The sequence below is a fragment of the Catharus ustulatus genome, chromosome 17 (genome assembly GCF_009819885.2).
Source record: "Catharus ustulatus isolate bCatUst1 chromosome 17, bCatUst1.pri.v2, whole genome shotgun sequence".
Taxonomy (NCBI): domain Eukaryota; kingdom Metazoa; phylum Chordata; class Aves; order Passeriformes; family Turdidae; genus Catharus; species Catharus ustulatus.
Genome location: NC_046237.1, coordinates 333,161 through 357,276, shown reverse-complemented (window position 1 = coordinate 357,276; position 24,116 = coordinate 333,161). Strand labels below are relative to the sequence as shown.

The 24,116-nt window shown below is 45.5% G+C and overlaps 1 protein-coding gene across 2 annotated transcripts in view; it reads right to left on the bottom strand.

Moving 5' to 3' along the window:
* The window catches only part of ARFGEF2 (ADP ribosylation factor guanine nucleotide exchange factor 2), a 30,628-nt gene extending 13,745 nt beyond the window's left edge, over positions 1–16,883 (bottom strand). The window contains exons 1-18 of one of the 2 annotated variants that reach the window (XM_033074792.1): positions 16,674–16,883; positions 11,135–11,165; positions 10,202–10,325; positions 9,597–9,743; positions 8,778–8,957; positions 8,232–8,361; positions 6,883–6,954; positions 6,464–6,612; positions 5,947–6,077; positions 5,207–5,441; positions 4,848–4,947; positions 4,488–4,627; positions 3,889–3,997; positions 3,217–3,418; positions 2,406–2,517; positions 1,591–1,796; positions 654–738; positions 391–562 (exon numbers count right to left, since the gene is read on the bottom strand). In XM_033074792.1, the coding sequence (XP_032930683.1) occupies positions 391–562; positions 654–738; positions 1,591–1,796; positions 2,406–2,517; positions 3,217–3,418; positions 3,889–3,997; positions 4,488–4,627; positions 4,848–4,947; positions 5,207–5,441; positions 5,947–6,077; positions 6,464–6,612; positions 6,883–6,954; positions 8,232–8,361; positions 8,778–8,957; positions 9,597–9,743; positions 10,202–10,325; positions 11,135–11,165; positions 16,674–16,812 (2,464 nt within the window). In that variant the 5' untranslated portion in view covers positions 16,813–16,883. Of the gene's footprint in view, positions 1–390; positions 563–653; positions 739–1,590; positions 1,797–2,405; positions 2,518–3,216; positions 3,419–3,888; positions 3,998–4,487; positions 4,628–4,847; positions 4,948–5,206; positions 5,442–5,946; positions 6,078–6,463; positions 6,613–6,882; positions 6,955–7,780; positions 7,786–8,231; positions 8,362–8,777; positions 8,958–9,596; positions 9,744–10,201; positions 10,326–11,134; positions 11,166–16,673 lie in introns of those variants that run through there. The other variant, XM_033074793.1, reaches the window with a different exon arrangement.
* Positions 16,884–24,116: the final 7,233 nt, after the last annotated feature.

The following is a 24,116-nucleotide window of genomic DNA, read 5'->3' as shown; positions in this document are numbered from 1 at the left end:
CAATTTTGTTCCTATTTTGATTGAGAAAACATACAAACAGCATGAAAACACTGGAAAAAAACACTCTGCTGAAGATTCAGAATTCACTAATTTGAATTAAATTAGCACCAGCTATTGTGAGTAAAAGTAGGGTCCATCTGGGGATACTGGTTTCTACTGCATGCTACACTCATCTGGTCTGGATGAGGAGAGGGGACTATAGATTATCACAAACTCTCCAATCTCTCTGGTTTGCAAACACTATCACAAGGACCGCAATACCTCCCAGCCACTGAACTATGGAAGGAGACAAAAAACACCCCACATCAAGCCCTCACTCATTGTCTAGCACATAAAACTGTGCCCTCCCTAAGCTCCTGCCACAGCTCTAGAGCACCAGAGCTCCCTTACTTGGTTTACTACACTTGGTTGTAATTGCATATTCTTTGGTCTCTTTCATTGCAATTTTCTTTCCTTCAATTTCTTCATAGATTGTAGATAAATACTCTTCTGGCAGGTCTTTACTGTCATTGATTCCTCGATTCATTTTAATGTACTGCTCCTTTGTCATCTTATTTTTTACCTGTAAGAAGCAATAAGTTGCATATCAGATTGTGAATGTAAGATCAAGAGAAATCTGAACTTCTGTAAGTCTGGATTTTTAAAATTTCTACCTGTGGACTGTGCAAGTCTGTAGTCAGCATTATAATGGAGTACGCCAAAACATAGGCAGTGTCTGCACTAGCAAATAGTGTTTGCCTGAGGGAGGAAAAAAAGCAGGTTTATAGACTCCAAATTCCTCAATCCATTACCTCCAGTTTCATATGCAAGAAAAATACCCAGAAGTGCTATGGATTCAACCAAAGAGCCAACAAAGACTGAAGCTAGCCATTAGAAATTAATCAAACCCTAAGCAATTTAAAGCACAAATAAAAAGGGGGAAAAAAGCACATCATGATTGCAATATTAAAAGCTAGAGGAGACTGAGATTTTCGAGTACATTCCCTACCAATTACCTGAAGAACAATAATGCATAATCTTTAAAAAGTTAAAAGTTATTTTTCACTCACAGTGTCATAAAGACTCATGCAAAACCAACCCACTGATACACCAACTAGACTAAGGAAAGGGAACTAATTAAGCCTCACTAAACTTCAGTGCTGATTGCATTAGGAACAATAGCAACTTTGCCTATTTGGTATCAAATAACATATACACATTTTGTTCTACATCTAACAGGCAAGCAAAAGCATTGCAACATCCTATTAGCTGTTTAGGTGATTAATTTTTAATTCTAGCCATTTCTACTGCTTAATACTGTCTTTCATACTTGACTGATCTACATTTGTCTAAAATTATCTCTGTATTAGCTGCTGCATTTTAACATACTTAGGGCCTCCCTTTTCCAGTAATTCCTTCTAGCAAGTACTTGGGATTTAAGGAAATGCAAGCATCAGTATCCCTCCTATGCAATATCAGCAGCAAGATCTCCTCACACAAGCCTGCAAAAGTTGCTGGCCTGGTGTGAGCTAAATCTATCCCTGCCCCTAAGGGCCACACAGCCAGGGAATGTTCTCTAGGCACTGATCTGATGCAAAGGGCTTGAATTACCGTTGGTTGCATTCAATGTATCTAGCAGCAAACTTCTCCATTAATCTATCAATCTTCTGGGCTTCCCCTGGCAGACGAAAACCTTCCAGAAATATCCTCAGAGCAGAGACAAAGTCTTTTCCACAGAAATCAAGCTGGTCTACATAGGCATACATCACTTCCTTGTTAAACTTGCTGCTTTCCCCAAGAAATTCCCCTACTTGAGTCTAAAAAACACAAGAGACAGTTATTACTGTGCAATCCAAGTGCCAGGTCTGCAAGAGGGTTTTTGGGCAAGAGTTGCACAGCTGTCAGCTCTGTAAAGCTGACACAGTGCTGAGTGGGCAGAGCAGCTGATGGAGGGGTGGGGAGGGAGGGTCAGGGGTCCCAGATATGCCCCCTCAGTCTGCAGATTCCTGCTTCCCTCACTGCCAAAGGCAGGACCTGCATTACTGCAGAGCCAAGCAAAGCTGAACTGTGCCCAGCTGCACACGCAGCAGAGAATGCTTTGCCCCTGCAGCAGAGGACACTCCCTGGCTGGGTAGTGACTGCCAGCAGCTGACACTACTCTGTCTCCTGCCAGCCTCCAGGGACTGACAAAATGCACATTCCATGGATGGAGAACCCCCCTGCACTTCACTGCAACACAGTATTCACCAAGGAGCAGGGGGCAGTGAGGAAACAGCAGGGAGCTGTGGCACTAGGTGTGTCCACGAGGAGCCTTGCACCTTCATTTCTCCAAGGAATGAACTCCAGAGCAGGGCACACAGACACCAGGGACAAGGCTGAAGGTACTGGGTGTACAATTAAATCTATTAATTGTGCTGCAATCTTACAGAGCAGAGGCGTTCCTCTTGGTGCAAGAACTGTGACAGGTCCTCTGCTGTAGTGCCAAGCATTCCCTGCTCCTGTAGGTACTGTATTCCTCTCTTTGGTTTTTTATTAAACCTATTCAGAGAAAAACATGGGAAAATTGATACACAATTAAAAATATCACAGTCTATAAAATTTGAGTTTTACAGACTCCTCATAAATCAAAGATTCTGTGTTGTAGGTCCATGTCTTTTCTTTCTAGTTAGGAAGAGAGCTAAACAACATGCAACAAATCTATTACCTACATCACACCATAGGCTCCATCTCATAAGGTACACTGAGTTGCTGATAAACTTAGAAGTAAGTGCTGGAAAACTCCAAAGCTCACCTTTTTGAACACTAAAAATTAGAGACTTTATATGAAATGCTAACAATGTTGCTGTTCAAGACCTTTATCTAGCATTTACAGACATGAAGGCTTTCAAATTAAAAATGAAAAATAAGTAAAGCATAGCTGCACAATTCTTCAAACTCTATTTCATTAAAGGACAACAAATCATGTGAGAGCTGCAAGACAACTGTGCCCCTCAAACCAATTTCTCTCTAGACATACACACTCTTGTGGAGTTGAGCCAGCAAAAAGGAAAGCTGTGAAAATCCCTTCCACTCCACCCAGGATTTTATGAAATTCCTTTTAATTCCAACAGCCTCCAGCATTGGGTTTTGACAACAGCAGACAAGAGTTCAGCACCCTACAGGTGTGACCATGAGACCATAAGAAACAATACATTTTATTGCTAGTGAACTTTAGCTTTCCTCTCATACTGGGCTTACAGTTCTATCCCATGTTCAATTATTTCCTTTTGTTGCTTGATGACTTCAAATTGCTCTGGATCATCTGGGACAGCAGTCTGGGTGCCAACACTTCCAACTCCTGACGATACAGTGGAGTCCAAGGAACTGACACTGCTCCGTCTCCCTCCAGTGTCCAGGCATTTCCCTTCAGCCATTTCTTGTTCAGATGGTTTATATGAACCTATTTACAAACAAGGAGAGATTCAACTTATCCTTGTTCAATCAAGAGCTTTTTAGTCACAGAACTTGTAAGCAGAAATCTATCAGTCAGTATTTTACCACGTTTACTGTTTGGCAGTCTGCACTACACTACATGAAAATGCTCTATTGATGCAATTCTAAAATAATCCAACAAAAGGCAGAAAAGCAGCAGCATCTATGGAGAAATTCCAGTACTTCAACTTAGTAACTCAAGACTGGTCTTGAGTCATGTCTTGTACATGAGCTTTTATAGTAGACAAGGGCCTGGCTAAAGCTCATCAACAGAACCTGGACTTGGAGAATCAGCTACTGCAACAGCAGTTCACTTGTGTAAACAAATTGTTAAGTACAAATCCGGTATCCACACTTCTGAATAGCTTCTAAACACTGAACAAACACAAGAATCAACTGATCAAATAAACCAGTCTCTCCATACAGAAATAATCTTACCCAAGCCAGTCTGATGATTGGGGTTCACATAAAGGTCTTTGCTCCATTCTACCATGCATTTTAAAATAGAAACCAAACATTCAAGTCCTTTTTTCCTCAGGCTTAGTTCCTAAAACATGAAGAATAAAAAAAAAATTCAAGAAGAATAAAATAAAAAAAGAAAAACCAAACCAGCAAACCATACTAAAAATAGTCTCTACAGCAGTCTCCCTCCAAGGGCTGGAGAAGTATAACTTTAAAAATAAAATGTTTATGATGGAGATATGGCACAAAGCAAACCCCAGAGACAGTACCACTAGTTCATGAGCTCCAAAAGGAAATCATTTAACTGAGGCAGAGGAAGGCTCATTTTGTTCTCTCTCCCTTGGCAGTCCAACTAAAGAGACCAGAACCAGCCTGGTCTCACAGTGCAAACAGGCAGCAAAACCACCAAGTAATTAATGGCACTGCTTCAGTGTCCAATTGCAAATTAGCAAACTAATAAAAAGTAACACCAGTAGGTTACAGACAACACCAGCCTCTGGAAGGATCAGTAACAATGCAAAGATAGCACTGTTTACAAAACAAGAGTACCTTATCTTCAAAGCTGTTTTCCTTACCTGTAAAGGTGTCATTCCCAGCTCATGCCCACTTCGTCCCTGGGCAATTTTGGACAAATCATTTACAAGACGTTCAAATATATTAGCAGCATTTAAATCACAATCATAGTTAACATAAATATCCACTACACACTGGGCATCTGGAAAATAAAAGGAAATGGAAGTATTAGGATTCTGCGCAACAGAATTTTAAGGAATCGGCCACTTGGAGCAGGCAGTGCAGATGAATCCAGACATTTAACCCAAGCACTCTACCATCAAATTCAAATTTTCATACTTAAACATTATATGTGGCATTTCTTTTCAAAATAACTTTAATCTGTTGCCAGAAGAAGTGATTCTTTTACACAGTGGAAATACCTGCACAGATTCTTGTTAAAGTCTGAATCACCATCCATTTGTGTTCAAAGGAACTTGAAGAAGTCTCTAGAATATTCAGGAAGATCTCTTTGAAGAACACCTGCAAAATAAACAAGGTTAAGGACCTGATGATCTAAAACATATTAGAACCACATCAAATGTACAGATTCATTTCTGTTCAGTAATTTCTCCTGAAGAGTAGTGTTTCATGCATATTAGACTTTGGATACAGTAGTAATATATTAGTTTAGTAAGCAAATCAAACTAAGACTTTAAAACAGAAATTTCAGCTGTCTTTTTACCATGACATTATTTTGAGAACTAGAGCATATGCAATTTATAGATTACAAGTCTCTCACCTCAATCTGCATTTTTAAATGGGTCTTAAAATTTGAAAGCAATGTGAGGAAGATGGCAAGAGAGAGCTCAAACACATCAGGAACAGAAGAGACTCCATTTTTAGATAATGCTACACAAAGATATTGCTTGATTGCATTGATGAACATTTCATGAGTCCTGAAAACCAGACCAGCATTCTGCAGCACTGAGAGAAGCAGCTGGAGAGACACAACCTTGGAACGCAATTCATGGGATCTAGAAAAAAATTAAACATTAAATGCATTTCTGTATTTTCTTAGTATATACTTGCATTAGACATTAGCACTGTAGCAGGAAGAAATTACTGCTGTTTTGATTCGTTTAAATGCAGGGACAAGAGGGATGGAAATCAGCCAAGTGATTTTTTAACTTCTACCATCCAAATTTGAAAATTTTTTCAGTAATATTAACATCTTATACTAGCCTAGTAAATGCAGCTCAGTGCTTCTTAAACACTTCCCCACTCCCCCATCAAAAGCTTATCAAATACTGTAGTCAAGGCCACTCCAACTGGTAAGATTAATAATTATGCCTATTATGCAAAAATCAAAATTCTCAAGTATTGGATTTTTAATAATTTGAAGCTATTTTCAGTTCTCATCAAGCTAACTAAACCAAGGGCCTGACAAGTGGAATTGGAACACCTGGTTAACTATACACAGCTACTTAACCATCTCCAAAGCTGCCAGGAGGGGAGAGAATAATAAATACAGCCTCTTACTTGGGATCTGGTGGTCCTTCCCCCAGAGGTTTCATCGAGAGCTTGCACAATGACCTGAACACAAGGAAGGCATCTTTCTGCAGAACATGGGAAAATCTGGCTGCAGCTTGATGTCCAGATACATCTGTTTCCTTGAGAGTAAGAAACACAACACAGAGCCTCGTTGAGACAAAGAAACAGAGCAGTTAGGAGATTCCACAGCTCCTCTGATATTCAGTTTCAGTTTAAAGCACACCTAAACAGGATCACAGGGGATCTGGATCTTTTCACACGTGTTGACTGACCCTTTATCTCCATCCCCACTCTGTATTAAAATACAACTAATATAATTCATTTTAGGATGGGTATTTTCAACATGTGCTTAAATTGCAGCTGCTGCTTCCTTTTTGAACCCGAGCAAGACACACACGTTAGAGTTTCTGTCCCTTTCTTCTGCCAAATCCCACTCTATTAGCTGTCACAATAAAAACATTTCTTCTTTCATAGATGTATATTGGCATCCAGTGAAGTTATTTACCAGATTATCAGTGGAGGAAACAGACTGCCCATCATCTGGAATCCCATTTGTTTGTACATTTTCATTGCTAGAGCCAGATAGAAGAGTATCTGCAGTCTCTAATGCAGGCAGAGCCTTGACAGGTTCTGTTACTTGCTTTTCTTCAGCCACTAAAGGGGAAAAAGGAAAAATGATTAAAATCAGGCATGAAGAGTTTTCTACCCCACGACTTCAGGAAGCTCTACCACCCAGTGGCACAGAAGTAGCACTGGTAACCTAGAAAGTTTCTCAGCTATGAGCAAAAGAATATGATGTTACAATCTAAACCTGTTCTTGCTGCCTTAGTAGGTGCTCTTGTCAAGATACCTCGTAACAAAAATTATTTCATGCTTCTATAATCAATACATAGGCAACTATTTTCCTTTAGAAGACTTCACTACCTTTCACAGCTGACTCCACCACATCTTCCAAGATGCCTTGGACCATCTCCTTTCCTCCATCAATTGTTTCCTCTAATGAAACAAAGAGAGAATTTTTAATTTAGTATTTTTTGTTTAGGAAGATGGTTAAAAGGAAAAACATGACAGAAGCAGAAGCATAAAAATTTATCAATTTTCTTCAGCACTTCTCATTGAAATTCATGCCCAGGTTCACCTTGCCCCATTTCCCCGTGCCCAGGCTCACCTTGCCCAGGGTCCCCCTTGCCCAGGCTCACCTTGCCCCGTTTCCTCGTGCCCAGGCTCACCTTGCTCATTTTCCCCGTGCCCGGGCTCACCCTGCCCCGTTTCCCCGTGCCCAGGCTCACCCTGCCCCATTTCCCCGTGCCCAGGCTCACCCTGCCCCGTTTCCCCCTGCCCAGGCTCACCCTGCCCCGTTTCCCCGTGCCCCAGCTCACCCTGCCCAGTTTCCCCCTGCCCATGCTCCCCTTGCCCAGTTTCCCCATGCCCAGGCTCACCCTGCCCCGTGCCCAGGCTCACCCTGCCCAGGCTCCCCATGCCCAGGCTCCCCATGCCCAGGCTCCCCATGCCCAGGCTCCCCATGCCCCGTTTCCCTGTGCCCAGGCTCACCTTGCCCCGTTTCCCCCTGCCCAGGCTCACCTTGCCCAGTTTTCCCCGTGCCCAGGCTCACCTTGCCCCGTTTCCCCGTGCCCAGGCTCCCCTTGCCCCGTTTCCCCCTGCCCAGGCTCACCTTGCCCCGTTTCCCTGTGCCCAGGCTCACCCTGCCCCGTTTCCCCGTGCCCAGGCTCACCCTGCCCCGTTTCCCCGTGCCCAGGCTCACCCTGCCCCGTTTCCCCGTGCCCAGGCTCACCCTGCCCCGTTTCCCCGTGCCCAGGCTCACCCTGCCCCGTTTCCCCCTGCCCCGTTTCCCCGTGCCCAGGCTCCCCTTGCCCCGTATCCCCCTGCCCAGGCTCACCTTGCCCAGTTTTCCCCGTGCCCAGGCTCACCTTGCCCCGTTTCCCCATGCCCAGGCTCCCCATGCCCAGTTTCCCCCTGCCCAGGCTCACCCTGCCCCGTTTCCCCGTGCCCAGGCTCACCCTGCCCAGGCTCACCCTGCCCCGTTTCCCCGTGCCCAGGCTCACCCTGCCCCATTTCCCCGTGCCCAGGCTCACCCTGCCCCGTTTCCCCATGCCCAGGCTCACCTTGCCCCGTTTCCCCGTGCCCAGGCTCACCCTGCCCCGTTTCCCCGTGCCCAGGCTCACCCTGCCCCGTTTCCCCGTGCCCAGGCTCACCCTGCCCCGTTTCCCCGTGCCCAGGCTCACCCTGCCCCGTTTCCCCGTGCCCAGGCTCACCCTGCCCCGTTTCCCCGTTGGCCAGCGCGCTGCCCGCAGGCCCAGCCCTGCCTCCCCAGCTGTGCTGTTGCTGTCCTGGCCGTGGGGATTGCGGTTTCTGCGCTCGCTCTGCTTCTCTGGACTCCTGCAGCTTGAAACACACACACAGAAAGGTTCATCTAAGCACAAAACACACCCAGGGAAATCCTGTCTATGATGACTGATGTTCTCTTGTGAATTCACATCTTAGCAGGAAACAGTGAAATTACAATCACTTGGTCAATAAGATTAACAAGATACACTTCAAACTTATTTGAAAAGTGTAATTTGTTTATCCAGTGCCATTTAGCAGAAGCTACGGTGGGAAACCTCATTATCAGCAGTGCACACCACCTTTTATTTTCAAATCAGTCAGCATGCCTCACTGCAGGATTTGACAGGTTTTCTAATGTGACAAATCAACAGATACGCAACTACAATGACAGATCCATTAAAAACAACAATAATAAAGTTTTCAGTCATTTGCAAGCCTAGACATTTAAGATGAGAAAAGTAATAGCTACTTACAGCTTGATTTTCCATCCGGGTAAAAATGACATTTAGCATCTGTGTCAGGGTAGCTTTGGCAGTTGTCTGGTTAATAAGATTTTTACTGGCCAGATAGATGTTGTAGCAGGTTCTAACAGTTTGAAGAATTGTTCCTTCATGAATTTCTATATATGGAGATGTCACTGCAGTGAGAAGAGCCTAGAAAAGTCCATAACATGGTAAAAATGAAACCTAAGCAAGTAGGCAGCAATGCTCTTCATGCACATCTTCCAGAATAATCACTGGGTTTGCTACAAAACACAGATATCATTTTTTAGGCCTTTACAAGCAACATTATTTCAAATCAAAGAAAGTTTAAAAGGACTTCCACGTCTCTGTTCTCTCCTGAGCTGTTCTTAGAGGGTCTTATCAAAACTTATTTTCCACCAAGGGAGATACTCCACTCCAAAATAAAGCTACTATATTCCATAGCTTCATTTCCACACATGAACCAACTGGCCTACACTAACATCAAGTTGGATACTAGAAAATTCAGCAGCTTCCCCCTCAGCTACAGTAGCCCAAGAATATTTCAGAATCAGAGCACACAGCACCGATGGACTTTACCACGCCTTGTTGAGAACATACACTGGCAGCTTCTGCTTTCCCAACACAAAGTACATTTTCCTCACCAATTCTGCCCTGGTGCCAGCCTCCCTTCATGCACTGACACGTGGGACAATGGAAGAAATGGAGCAACTCGGCCCTCAGTAATATTTTGCTCTGGTTTTTTTTCAGTTACAAAATGAAAGAGAGAAAGCAAATTAATGTTGCACCAAAATAAATCTAATAAAATACCTTAATTATCTGCAGTTGCACTCCTTCATCTGTCTGAGGACCCTGGAAGCAATTGCAAATGGTTTCCACTATCCGGTCGATCAGCCGCTTGCCGGGAGCTCCGCTGTCCGGGGCATTGCCTGTGATGTGCCCGTAGGCAATGAGTTTCTAGATGGAAAGAATGCACCTTAGATGACCACATACTGTTAAGTAAAACACAGTTTAGCACAGCATAAAAAGGAATGTTTAGATACCATACCTCACTTAACGAGTTTTAACCCAAAAATTTAATACCATCTATAATCTGGCCACCAAATACTTCGACTGCTCACATAGGTGGACAAAACTGATTTTAGTATGACACAAAAGCTTTTTCCACACAGGCCATTTCTTCATACCATAACCAGAGAAAAATTTTACCACCAATGTTTTCCAGAGCGTGAGCTCCTCTGTCACACCAGCACCACAAGAAGCCCATGGTAACACTCGGCAGGCGTGGCAGGCAAAGCCCCTCACTGCTGTGAGGATGCTCCAGCCCCAGCAAAGGCTCCAGCAGGGAGCTGCACACATCTGGACACTGCAGCTTTCTCCATCTCCCTCTGACCAAGATTAACCACAACACTCACTTGTAAACAATCCAGGGAAGTACTGACGATGCGTGGAGACTTTGACTGGCAGGCCAGCTCAAATGGAAGGAAATATTTATCTGCTTCAATGAAATTTGCTTTTGGTGGAGCAGCAGTGCCTTCTCTAGGTCAGATAAGAAGAGTTATTAATTTTTCTAAACATGTATATTACAACAAACTACACTTTCTCCTTTTTCTAAATTTAAAGCTAAATAATGCACAGCAGCATACAAATGTACTGCAGTTTTCTTGCATACATGTTCTCAAACAAAAATTAATTTTCTTTTAAAATCACACAAAACCAAGTTTTACATTTATTTATATTCTAGCTGATCTTTTTTTTTATCTTCTTCAGCTTAACTCTTCTCCCACTATACTCCAACACTGTCCCACTACCTGAAATATTGGAAAACTACACAACTGATATATCCATCCATGTTATTCCAAATGGATTAAACAGAACCTGTAAGCAGAACACTGAGCAGACAGAAACATATTTGGAGACCCATTTGCTCATTTTCAATCATGGCACAGTGCTGGAAAACTTTTATACATTTTTATTTAAAAAATATTTCAGTTGGTGTTCTTGATCTAGGTAACAAAGAGCACATGCTATCAAACAGAGGGTATTCACTGCTCCCCATGATTTCCTATCAGGCTATTGAGTCCAGTAAAAGGAAGCCAAAAACTGGCACCTTTTAGAAATTTTGCAATTTTCTCCTGGTGAAATTCCTAGGCAGTTATGGCTTGAGCACCCACAGCCACAAACATTGTGTAAGTGACACACATAGGCCAGGCCTCGTGTTCTTGGCAGACACGTGGGTAACTGGCTATTCACAAACTCAGCGCTCTAACGTATACACACTCTTATACTTCCACAGAATTATTCAGTTTGTTTCTTTCACACACTGTTTAGAGTAATTAATCATTTACCTTTGCCTTTCCAGCTCACTTTTTATTTCATCTGGAAGAAAGAAAAAAATTTCAAGCCTCAGTTATCATTATCAATAACACAGTAAAAAAGTAAAGTTGTTTAAATCCAGACTTGCGCGTCAGTATTTGCTACTCCATTCCTGTAACGCCTCAGCTTCAAAGATCAGAGTTTCACCAGTTATTGAAAGATGTATCTCTCCAATTTAACATTTAAAAAGCTGGTTTTCCCAAACATTCTCAATAAAAGGTATCTTTAGAACAGTCAGGCATACCATGTAAATTTTATTCAAGCGTATGTCCACATCACAGAGCGCTCAGGTCTGCAGAAGCCTTTAAGCTACTGCATAAACCTTGAGCTCAAGGCACTCAACATAAACCTTGAGTTCAAGGCACTCAACTTTCCCATCACCTGCAGTGCCAAGCAGCCTGCTTGTCTTGAGCCTTGCAACAGCAATCAGCTGGACAAGCTCCCAGGAGATAGGGAATCCCAAATGCACTCAGTCCTTTTGCCAGCAGATTCAATTTTTTTAATTACACTTTTAAAGAGCTTTTCATAAAATTAAATAGAGGGGGAAAGTTCCTTTCTCATTTCTCTTGTATACAGCAGCAGATCCCAAAGATCCTGGTAAGGCTTTTCAAGGGTTTCTGAGGTATCACCCAGTACAGACCAGCATAAGCACCCCTGTAAGGTGACAAATCCACATCTAAACCAGCACACACAGTAAAGCTGCACAACTACATCATTTCCAACACCAGTGGAACCTTCCATCCCACCCTACAGCACATGCTGCAAACTACCCTGACTCTGCAAATTATCCTGCTTACAAATCTTGTTTCAATTGCAGGTATTAGAAAATGATCATTCATTCAATACTTGTTCTCCACAGCTATGGAGAGGCACCATTGTTTATGATCACATGTCCACAGTTCAGATGATTTCAGTGCTGTCTGTGAACCTCAGGAATTTCTTCTCTTTCAGGAGAATCAATACACAAACCACACTAAGGAACAAGGACTGCAGCAAACAGATTACAGGGTTTTGTACAGGCCTGCTTGCCAGTGAATGACACAGGAATTAATCCTCACGGTGTGTACTGATTTTGTAAAATTACTGCCCACACTGGATAGAGAAAATGGAAGCAGAACACAGTGAAAACCTGTATAGCTGTGAGTGGTAAGCTCCATCCAGGATTGCTGCTCTCTGCCATAGCTGCTCATTAATGAGCATCAGTCTGACACGGCTCAGCTCTCATGGCACGCAATCACACCACACAAACTGGAGCGATGTTACCACCCCAGAGCCAGTCAGAGACACCAGAACAACGGGAGAGCCCTGGGTGCACAGTGTTCCGGCTCTCCTCCAGCCCATCACACAAAGAGCCACATCCAGCAACTTTAAAGAACAGTTGTTACTTGCCAGCCCTGCAAAAGCCAAGCCCAGCGCTCAGCACTGCAGCACTTCAGGATCAGCAGGAACTTTGCAGCTCTGTGTGTGACAGCACAAACCCAGCACCACCATCCCCTGATGCTTTAGGCTTCAACTGGAGAGGAGACAACAGAATGGAGGCTGTTGGTAAGAAATGAGCAAGGTTCTCTGTGCCAAATAGAGAATAGAAATCTTGCACAGCATCACTTCTTAAACCACTATGTTTTTCATTCCAGGATCCAGCTGGCCTACCAACAAGGTGACTAGTCAGAAATTCAGTTCAGCATCATTTCAACTCAGGCCTTTTGATTTAATTACCCTCCCCATCTTTAACACTATATTATGATCCAAAGAGTTACTGTGACCCACCAAGGTATTGTGTCCCTGTTTTAATCCGCCTTGCTCTTAGCACAGTGCATTCCCATAGCATGCAGGAACTGGCTGCTTAAAGCAGAGTCTTCTGGGTAGCTTTGCACCTTCAGAACACTTAGTCCTGCCTCCAGGTCTTGGCAGAGAAAGGCATATTTTAACTATAGCTGGAATCCCAAGTACAGCAGGATGCCAGGGCCAGCAAAAACACAATTAATGCTGCATTTCAGACACCCTGTAGAACTATGGTGTACAGAGCTTTGTCTTAATGAAGAAATTTTTCCAATGCAAAAACTCCACTGAGTTTCTCTTTCTTTCAAGGAGATCATTTTCCCTCATACTGATTGCTTTGCAGAGTAAAAAAGATGTTGAATTGAAACTTCACAAAGATTACAGCCTTAAGGAGACATGATCATGCCTTTCTTTACTGATACTTGTCTTAGATCTTGCACTGGAAAAATAATGCAAGAATAACATCCCATATTAGAGCAACCACAGCTTAACTCTCAGAAGTGCTATATAAACGGCAACAACAAAAAGCTAACCAAGGCCTGACCAAGTTCCCCACAATTTTATTGTAATAAAAGCTTTTCTAAAGCCATATAAAAACATCTTCACCACAACAGTATTTTAATAGATAATGGTGACAGAAAAGAATAAATGAAAGGACAAAAGGAAGCTACAGGCATACTTCTGCTACTGATTGCATCAAAACAGTTTGAAAACCTCCACGTCTGAAGTACTCATTTGGTGGTCTGACCATCACAAGTGAGTGGAACAGAAATAGTTGCCTAATTGAAGTCTGCTGCCAAGCCCTAACCAGACACTGCCAGCTTCCAGAAACCGCCCGCCACTGGTGCGGTGTTTTTCTCCAGTCACAGGAACAAGGGGCACAGCTCAACTCCCTCCACAGCTACAGAACAGTCCCAAGCTGGGCCAGCATCTGGTCACCCCAGCACAGTGCAGACCCCTCACTTGCTGCTTTAGGTACCAGAGCTCCCTGTGTCTGCCACAGCATCTCCTTCAGCGAAACACCTTCAACCCCTGCGCTGCCCACCTGATGCAAGCCCTGCAGCATTCCTACCAGGCAACAGAACTGGAACAAGAATGGCCTTGCAGCAATTTCTTCCAGACCTTCTGGCCATAAAAGCAGGATGAAGCTCCCACTGAGCAGCCGCCTTTCTGCAGCAGATGGATGGGTTCAGTTCACTCCTACTGAAAACCACCCATGACAAGAGAGGACACTTGCTGTCTGTTGCAGCTCGATGCCTGCTCTGTGGCCACAGCCAGGTCTGTGGCAGGGGCAGCACCTGAGCTCCTGTGCAGAACGTGGCTTGTGCTGGCACAAGGACACGGGCCATGGTCCGAGCAGGCAGCAGTGCCAACACAAACACGTGGAGAAGCAGCCAGAGCTTCCCTCCCCCAGCCCAGCAAAGTTGGCATTGCCCAAGCCCAGCCTGCCTGCACCCAGCGCAAAGCCCAGCCCAGGTAGGGATCACGCCCGGCTGTGCAGAGCCTGCAGGAAAGGGCGGGGAGCCGGACTCTCCTCTTTGCCCCGGCTCTGAACACGCTGGCCAAGACACCAAACTAAGAAACACAACTTATTTTGGACATCTGCCATTTACACAGAGACTTCCTAAACACACAGTCAGATTCCTAAGCGAAGGCATGCTCGCTAACAAGCTAACTAAACAAATTCTGTTGTTTACAAAGTTCAAAGATACAAACGTGGAGCTGCCCAGGCTATCAAAGGCCACAGAACCAGGATGGCTGCACAGGATGTCATTAAAAAACAGCCCCAGTAGGGCAGGAGTAATAGTTTATGTGAGTGACCCAGGTGCACAATTAGCATTAGTCTAATATGAACTGCTGTGATACACACTGTCAGTATTCCAACGCAAAATTTTCAGGATAATTCCAGTAGATTTACTAAGAATCATGTGCACCTGGAGCTTCATATAAATGTGTATTAAACAACTATTTTTATACAATACAATGGTCTGTTGAAAACAAATTTTCTTTAAAAGACAGTTTTCTAAAGCAGAGGAAAACAGGCTCTCTGTTTAAAACCTCAATTTTTCCCAATCTCTCCTGGGGTTTCCTGGCACTACAAGTGTAGGACACAACCGTTACACGTGCTGATGAAGCAAGAGACTGAATGAAGGAATCTATTCAAACTCTGCTTACCTAACATTAATGCTGTGTATTTCAAAGGAGGGGTGGAAAGAGGCAAAAAACCCTGAAACCTCAAAAAACACCACTGCAAAGTGGTTCTGTTCCTTTTCCTCCACACTTTTTGTGTTCCTGTCCTACTTGCACCAATAATACTTCTGATTTCCACAAGGTCATGTGTATTTTGCAGTCCAAAACTGATCAGTATTAGTCCAAATGTAACAGAGACCCTCCCACACAGTCATCCAGGCCCCTAACATTGCTCAACAGAAGGTTATCTCTTGATGCTGACCTCTGCTTAGTCCAGGAGAGCCCATGGACTCTTTTCCAAAGCAAGTTTAGGGAAGCAATGTCCACCATCACAAGGCATTAGCTCCCCTCCATCACACTGCACCTTAGAGCAGCTGTGACCCAAGTGGCAGGTGCCAACAGAGACCACTGCACAGCACTCCTCCCGAAATCCTCACCTGCCAAACCCAGCACACACAGACCTTCACCAGGCATCTCACACGGAAGTGCCCTTTCTCAACTTCTAAACATATTTACATAGCAGCAAAACAGGTTCTCAGTCCTGTAAATGGGTTCAGTGCATGTGGGGGCAGTTGGGGAAGAGATCAGGAAAAAGAATACATCAGGAAATGCAGTTTCTAACTGCTGGGGCATATGTGTTACTCTCCTGCTCACAATGCCAACTTTAAATAATAATTAAAATACCTTTCTATCGATATACTGTCACTACAGGTAGCTCCTACAGATATCCTGGCAGTAAAGACCGCAGGGAAGAAGATAAAAATGACACCATTTCTTCAGGCTAACTCTCACTCTGCCTGGGACAGAACTTCCATCTGCCCAGCCTCCTTACAGCCTACCCAACCTGTCCTTTCTTCTGTCTTGGATACACTGACTGTTCCTCATTCAAAGGAAAATATTGATGAGAAGCAATCAAAACTGAAAGAGACGTCACTTTTGCAAATTAAGAAAAGGCCACAGAGAACTCCAGCTGCAGAGCTCTACTGTGCTACTGGGCTTGTCTTTTCCCTCTCTGTGACCTCTCTGTGTCTGTTGTCAGAACTTTTAACACAGAGACCTTTACACAGGTTTGTGCTTGCATATTTCAGGAGCAGTCCACCAGCTTCACAAAAAGCGCTTTCAGCTCTGAAAACATCGCAGATGTTACACGTACTCGGCCACAACGCTAACAGTCCTTAGCCAGTCCGAACACAGCCTGGAGATTAGAGGTCAGATTTAACACCCCGAGAAGCTCTGGGACTCCCTAAGCCGAAGGCCTTGAAAACTCTTGTTTCCTAGTCTAAAAGCCGCAATTAACTTCTCAAAGCCGAATAACAAGACCAAGCCCCTCCCGTTTCACACCGAGACCAGAACTTAACAGAACAGGCATTTAGGGGTTTCCCCTCGTTTTTGCACGGCCTGTACTGCAGACAGAACTGTCCGTCCGCTCCAAGGGCCCGAGAGGATCCCCCGCACGCTGCCGGGTGCAGGGGACACGGGCCGGAGAGCCGGGCCCCTTCCGCCGCCGCGCCCCCGTGCCCGGCCCGGCCCGGCCCGACTCACCCAGCGCCACCTGGCAGGCTGTCCGCAGCTGCCCGTGCGGGGGCCGCTTCGCCTCCTTCTCCGCCAGGATCTTCTCCAGGGCCCGCGACACGAACATGCTCTTAGTGCGGGCGTCCTGCTCGCGAGCCGGGGGCTGCATGACGAGGCCGGGAGCGCGGCGGGGGCCGGCCGCAAGAGTCGGGCGGCCCTCGGGGCCCGCGGCACCACCCGGAACAGACGCGCCTCCCTCAGCGGCCGCGCCGCCGCCACGGCGCCGCCATGTTGGCACCGTCACGTGACTCGACCCGGCCGTGGCCTCGCCCGCGGGACCGCGCGTGTCAGAGGGCGGGGGCAGAGGGCGTATAAATGGGAGGAGCGATGGGCGGGACATGGGCGGGTATAGGGCGGGGCGATGGGCGGGGTAATGGCCGGTGTGATGGGCGGGGCAATAGGCGGAGCGATAGGCGGAGCAATGGGCGGAGCGATAGGCGGAGCAATAGGCGGGGAGATGGGCGGAGCGATAGGCGGGGCGATGGGCGGAGCGATAGGCGGGGAGATGGGCGGAGCGATAGGCGGAGCGATAGGTGGAGTGATAGGCGGGGCGATGGGCGGAGCGATAGGTGGAGTGATAGGCGGGGCGATGGGCGGAGCGATAGGAGGAGCGATAGGAGGAGCGATGGGCGGAGCAATAGGCGGGGAGATGGGCGGAGCGATGGGCGGAGCGATAGGCGGAGCGATGGGCGGAGCGATAGGAGGAGCGATAGGCGGGGCGATGGGCGGAACAATGGGCGGAGAGATGGGCGGAGTGATGGGCGGAGCGATAGGCGGAGCGATGGGCGGAGCGATGGTCGGAGCGGTAGGCGGGGCGAGAGGCGGGGCAGAGGGCGGAGTCGAAGCTGAGGAGGGGCCGAGGCTGAACCGGGGCCGAGGCTGAGGGGGAGCCGGGGCTGAGGGGGAGCCGGGCTGAGGGGGAAAGCCGAGGCAGAGGGAGAGCCGGGGCTGAGGGTCGCGCCGTTCCATCAGGAATGAAAATATAAATTACTGTCCGGGAGATCACGTTGGTGGAATACTCGTGGTGGAATACTCGATTTTATAGTGCTTCTAAGTATCTCGCCATTTGTATTATCTACCGAGGCATAGAGAGAGAGCACATGTAAAAAAGCCAAAGTCGTACGTTAATGAGGACTCACTAAAAATTAAATTTTCAGTCGCAGGAATGAATCCTCCGTTAATAACCTTATAACTAATCGTATCTTCTCCGTTCACCTTTGCCTGTGTGGTGCAGCCCCCCAGAGTCCACACCCCGTTCAAGGCAGCAGGCTGTGGCACTGATCCGCGCTTCCTCCTCCTCCTCCTCCTCGCTCCATCAACCATCGCTGCACACTGCCATCCATCTCTTCGTGAAGTCCCACAAAGGGCTCCTTCAAATTCAGATGGCCCGTCAGATGGAGAATACACGACCACATTCCATTCTCTAGATTATGTTTTATTTCCTTTTCTTCAAACAGTAGGACTCTAACTCTTAAACTAATGAACCTTTAGTGTCAATTTGTCAAGAATTGCAAGTTTTGTCCCCAAAACCGCTAACAAAGGCTCCAAACACCTGTACAAAACATTAGTTTAGTGTTATTTCCCAGGGAAATTGACCAGTGCTTGCATTTTTAGGCACGTATTTTCTAAATATGGTCCCAGTCAGAAATGTGACTGCAAACTCAGCCCCCAATGGACACGTCATTCTCCTTTCACTTACACTACTGCACATTCAGGGTGATTCTTCTGTTATCACTGAAATTACAGTGATGCAGAAGTGACACAACCAAAAGACAAATAAGGCCCTGAATCTTTTTTGAGAGTTGCTGACTTAGTTATTGACACAAAAGGAGGCTGTAATTACTGTCACCAGCATTGCAGAACTAATTAAGCAGCAGAGCTCTTCACATGTTGTCAGCCAAATTATCAGTTCTGATTTTAGGGTTTTCATTGTGGGACAGGATTAGTTCTCAGGAGAGAAGCAAAGGGATACAGCCTAGTTTTCAGAAAATAGATTGAACAGATGGTTTAACTGAGATTTAAAAAAACATTTTCATCAGACAAAACCCGTGTTTTTGAAATCACAGAGTAGTATCTGAATTCCTAGGCGTCGGACTACACTGAGGTTATGGTTTGGATTTCAAAGAGCCAAGAGTCAGTACCAGGCCTCAGTTACAGTGAGCTCTCTGGCTGCCATCAGAGGCAGCCAGCCATCAGAGCCTTAAAAGATTTTACAAAATTTAAAAATTACTCTTAATAATGTTCTTTCTTGGCCTTCCAATCATAAGAATTAATGTATTTAAGATTTTCTCTCCAATCTCAAAAGCTATGCATCCACGTGAAAATGAAAGATATGCTCTCACAAATCGTGGTTGATTCGATATGTGAAGATGAGCCTAGAAATCGCTTGTTTCTAACCAGAATAACACTCAAAATAGCTCGGACTAGGGAGACTGAGCTAGAATAATTTCATCCAGAGATCTCACAAAGAAGTGATTGTATACTCTTTTTCCTCCTCTTGTCTAATATCTTTGCATCTTGATGAGGAAACAGGAAACAAATTTATTTTTTAAATGACCAGGACAGGTAAGACGATGTTATGACTCCCATGGTTCAACTCTATGTAACTTCAGAACAAGCAGGACAGGGAAGTAACCAATTGCTGTTCTTTGTAAATAACCATTTATGAACCCCCAAAAAGGCAGAACTAATGTACAGCCTTCAAGCCTAGCAGCTGCTCACCAGGTCATCACACTGCTGTGGACAGCCCCGTGAGTCAGCAGCTGCAGCTGGCTGTGCACATGAATGCAGTATGTCTGTTTTACAGTATTCTAAAGTAAGAGCAAAAAAAGCCAGAATGGGACCATGAAGGTGGCCTGTCAAAGAAGTAATAGCTGTTAACACACTGACAGGAAAGGGGCTGAAACTCTGCCCTTAAAGGTGCATTTGACTGGGGGTTTGACAGCCCCTTCACCCACCTGATCAGTCTGCCTGCTCAATATATCGTAAAAACAAAAGTTTTAGTCTACACTGTATTTTAACTGGGCCTCATCTTTCACCAGAGCACCAAATGCACCAAATGCTGGGCTTTCCAGTGCATGGCAGAACGGCTCAGTGTCTCCCAGCCCACCCAGAGCCTCAGTCACCAGACACACACAGTTCTGATGTCTGATTAGGCCTGCTCAGCACACAGTGCTCTCCTTGCACTGACATCACTCTGGAACTAAATGCAGTGAAAGAATAATGGCCTTGATATCATCCTTACAACTACTTTCAAATATTCTTTTCCTCCAAGTATTTTAGGATTACAGTAGCTGATTTCTGAGAGAAGAATGTGAGTTATTTGGCTAATTCAGAAGCTGCACAGCCCAGCCCAGTGCTGCCGGCGGGCACAGCGCCGTGCTGCAGAGCGCAGCTGCATCACGAGTGTCCCTGCTGCAGGCAAACAAAGACAGCAAGCCTTTCCATGGGAGACAAGGCAGGCCAAGGGGGAGGAAATGCTCGTGTCTGCATGCACGTGTTTGCCAGCGGATTCCGTGCCAATTACAAGGATTACTATTAAACTGCTGTAAATAGCTCATTATGGCAAATATGTCTGTAGTGCGAGACATAAATCATGAGCAAACAATGCCTAACAGGTGACAGAGTTCACAGTTTGTACAAGCTACTTCCTTGGCAAGGATCTGCTCTGGATTCCTGCCCAGCGGCCAGGTGCTCTGCACTGACTGACAGGACTAACCTCGAGCACTTCCCCACTGGCATATTGCTACACAGTTTACTTTAGAAAGGAAACCACACTCTAAAAATAGATGCAGAATCGGCAGGGAAATTCTTGGAAAACCAGCACCGGTCTGTATAGCAGCTTAGTTCCCAGCCCACCATTAGCATAGAACTTCTTCTGCCCATTTTTAATTATTTCCTTCAGGACTGATTCTATTTATTCAGCCTGGCTTCCAGCCACTTTTCCTGCTGTCCAGTAATGTACTTACTAGTGGATTTGCCACGGGGGTCCTCATTTGATTCACTATCTCTGTCTAAATTTTTCCACTTCAACACTGCATGCCCTAAAATCAATAAATCCACATAGTAAAGCTTTCTCCCACTGCAGTATAATTGAGGTGACTATTAAGTGAGTAATTATATGACTATTAAGTGAGTAATTATACAAGTTTTCATGTGGTATTATCAAGACATTTCACTAAATGTTTAGAGACAATGCTCTCCCTTTCATTCCCACAGCCAGGCCGGGAAAGAGCTGCTGCATCCTGTCCTGCCCCTCTGCCAGCCCTGCACCACTGCCAGCCTTGCAACTCTGCCAGCCCTGCACCTCTGCCAGCCCTGCACCTCTGCCAGTCCTGCACCTCTGCCAGCCCTGCACCACTGCCAGCCTTGCAACTCTGCCAGCCCTGCACCTCTGCCAGCCCTGCACCTCTGCCAGTCCTGCACCTCTGCCAGCCTTGCACCACTGCCAACTCTGCACCTCTGCCAGCTCTGCAACTCTGCCAGCCCTGCAACTCTGCCAGCCCTGCACTGCATCCTATCCTGCAACTCTGCCAGCTCTGCACCACTGCCAGCCTTGCACTGCATCCTATCCTGCAACTCTGCCAGCTCTGCACCACTGCCAGCCCTGCACCATTGCCAGGTCTGCACCTCTGCCAGCCTTGCACTGCATCCTGTCCTGCACCACTGCCAGCTCTGCACCTCTGCCAGCCCTGCACTACATCCTGTCCTGCACCTCTGCCAGCTCTGCACCTCTGCCAGCTCTGCAACTCTGCCAGTCCTGCACCTCTGCCAGCCTTGCACCTCTGCCAGCTCTGCACTGCAGCCTGTCCTGCACCACTGCCAGCCCTGCACCTCTGCCAGCCCTGCACCACTGCCAGCCTTGCACCTCTGCCAGCCCTGCACCTCTGCCAGCCCTGCACCACTGCCAGCCCTGCACCTCTGCCAGCCCTGCACCACTGCCAGCCCTGCACCACTGCCAGCCCTGCAACTCTGCCAGCCCTGCACCACTGCCAGCCCTGCAACTCTGCCAGTCCTGCACCTCTGCCAGTCCTGCACCTCTGCCAGCCCTGCACCACTGCCAGCCCTGCACCTCTACCAGGTCTGCACTGCAGCCTGTCCTGCACCTCTGCCAGTCCTGCACCTCTGCCAGCTCTGCAACTCTGCCAGCCATGCACCTCTGCCAGCCCTGCACTGCATCCTGTCCTGCACCTCTGCCAGCCCTGCACCTATGCCAGCCCTGCACCACTGCCAGCCCCTGCCCAGCTCTCAGACCTGACCACAACACTTTTGCTTGCTGCAGGGATTTACCTTTTAGCCCAATATTTTACCTTGAAGTTACAAAGGATAATAGCAGCATTTGGAATACGTGAGATTTACACAGTTTTATGTCAATACAAATTAAATTCTTCTTTCCTTATAAAGCCATCAGGACTGATCAGATTTGCATTTCTCTCTCTCACAAAAGAACTTGAACTTTCTTATAAAAAAATCTGAAATACACGCTTTGGCTACATTTTTCACATTTTTCACTTTTCAAAGGATCAGCAGCCTGTTCAAAGAAAGCAGACACTTACCCCACAGAATAATTTTGTTAAAATCTCACCTTTCAATCAAAACCAAGTTAGAGATTTTTTTCTTTTCACTTGTCCTGGCAGAAGGACCCAATCCTGAGATCAGCTGTGGTACCAGACTCACATGAGAGTATTGCAATAAATCACATGTGCTGGGCAGAAGCAGACACAGCCCCTTCGATGTTGAACTGAAGCCTCTGCTCCTTGTCATGATAACAAAGAATATGCAGCCATGAGAGGATATGTTAGGAATGTAACAATGTTCAGACAAACAGAGAGGCAATAGAATCTGGAGATCAGACTTGAAATTGAAGTGTTCACATACTCAAATATTATTGCCTTCATGGCCCATAATACTGAACAACCACTGCTCTCACTGAGAGCAGCGTATGTTTCTGATGAGCAGCAGCCCTAAACACAGTCATTTTAAGAGCTTAACATATTCAGGCTTGAAAATTTCAAACTATTTTCCTTTTACAGTATTTAGAACCATATCTAGGCCACAAAAGTCTGCAATTACCTAAATACAGAGAAACATTAGAAACAGCGTGTTTTGAAAACAACAACAAGTGTATTTATTTTTAAAAGACAGCAGCCAGAGCGAGGGAGCAGTTGGGAAAAACACTTCTGTGAACTCCTGCTTTTGCCTGCAGAGAGAGAAGTGTAATTGTTTGGAAAGATGCAAATGCAATTGAGTAGCTCCCACAGAATGAGATGCTGGAGAGGTGGAAGACCCGAGGCTGGATAATCATTCACTTCCAAATTTCCTGTCTGAGAGGTGATAATGAGACTTTACTTGCCACACAAGCAAGTGCTAGTTAGAGTTGTGTGTGTCTGAATGGCACAGAATTGGCTTTTCCATGTTGTGTGTGTGCACTGAACAGCCTGCTTTGCACAGCTTCTGCTTTTCACCTGTATAATGAGGCAGATTTTGTTGACAGAAACCTTGTATTTGGTAAAAACAAAGGAAACAGAGTCCTAAAGATCCTAGTTTTCAATTGTAATAGGTTTCTATCAGGATAACTTCAGTCAGAAGATATGAGTGGCTCTATGAAGAATTAGAATGATAAATTACCTTATCCCTGACCTTTAATCTGATCTTTATGTCTCATAATTTCTTCTAAGAAACTCAGAGTGTCGTCAAGAAATGTCCCTAGCTTTACCATACAGTATATTCACATACGTGCAGAACTCGTCATGTCTTTCACAAAGCCAGTTCCTTGGCTCCTTGGTTCACACTTAAGGAGGCTTGTTTCCTTTCCTCTCAGCAGGAAGGGTTTCCTCTCTCTGCTCATTACTGAACTCATTTATTGTTGAGTTGCAGTTAGGTATTCTTTAGAGGAATCATCATTGAGACAAAAGGAGCTTTGTTTTGGTTTTGCTTATTGTATCTTCTTCCTATTGGAGTGGATTTAACATGCATAACCCAACAGGTCCAGTGAGCTATCCAGTCACTCTTATTTTATTTAAGCTTCATATTCTTTGTCCTTGCAGTTTTTCCCAAATGCTTTATGATATTAAATGTTACTGGATCACAAGAAACATATTGACAAAACTGAAGAATGTGTGTAGAAATTGGAGCTATGGAACAGATCCTTTGTCTCTCTGTCCAGACTGGTTCAGTTTATGAAGTGCAAAATTATTTTTGCTGTTGCCAATGGAAACTTTTCCACAATCTTCTTGAACATCTCTGTCTCATCTTTATATTATAATTTTTGGCCTTCTTTCCAAAACTGCTATTTTAGTCTTCTAGTTTCCCCTTGTCTCTGTACTTCATCACTTAAGTCTCAGTCACCATTTCAAGGAAAAGTACAAAAAGCAAAGGTACAAAAACTGGGTTGCAGTATGTTGAACTGACACA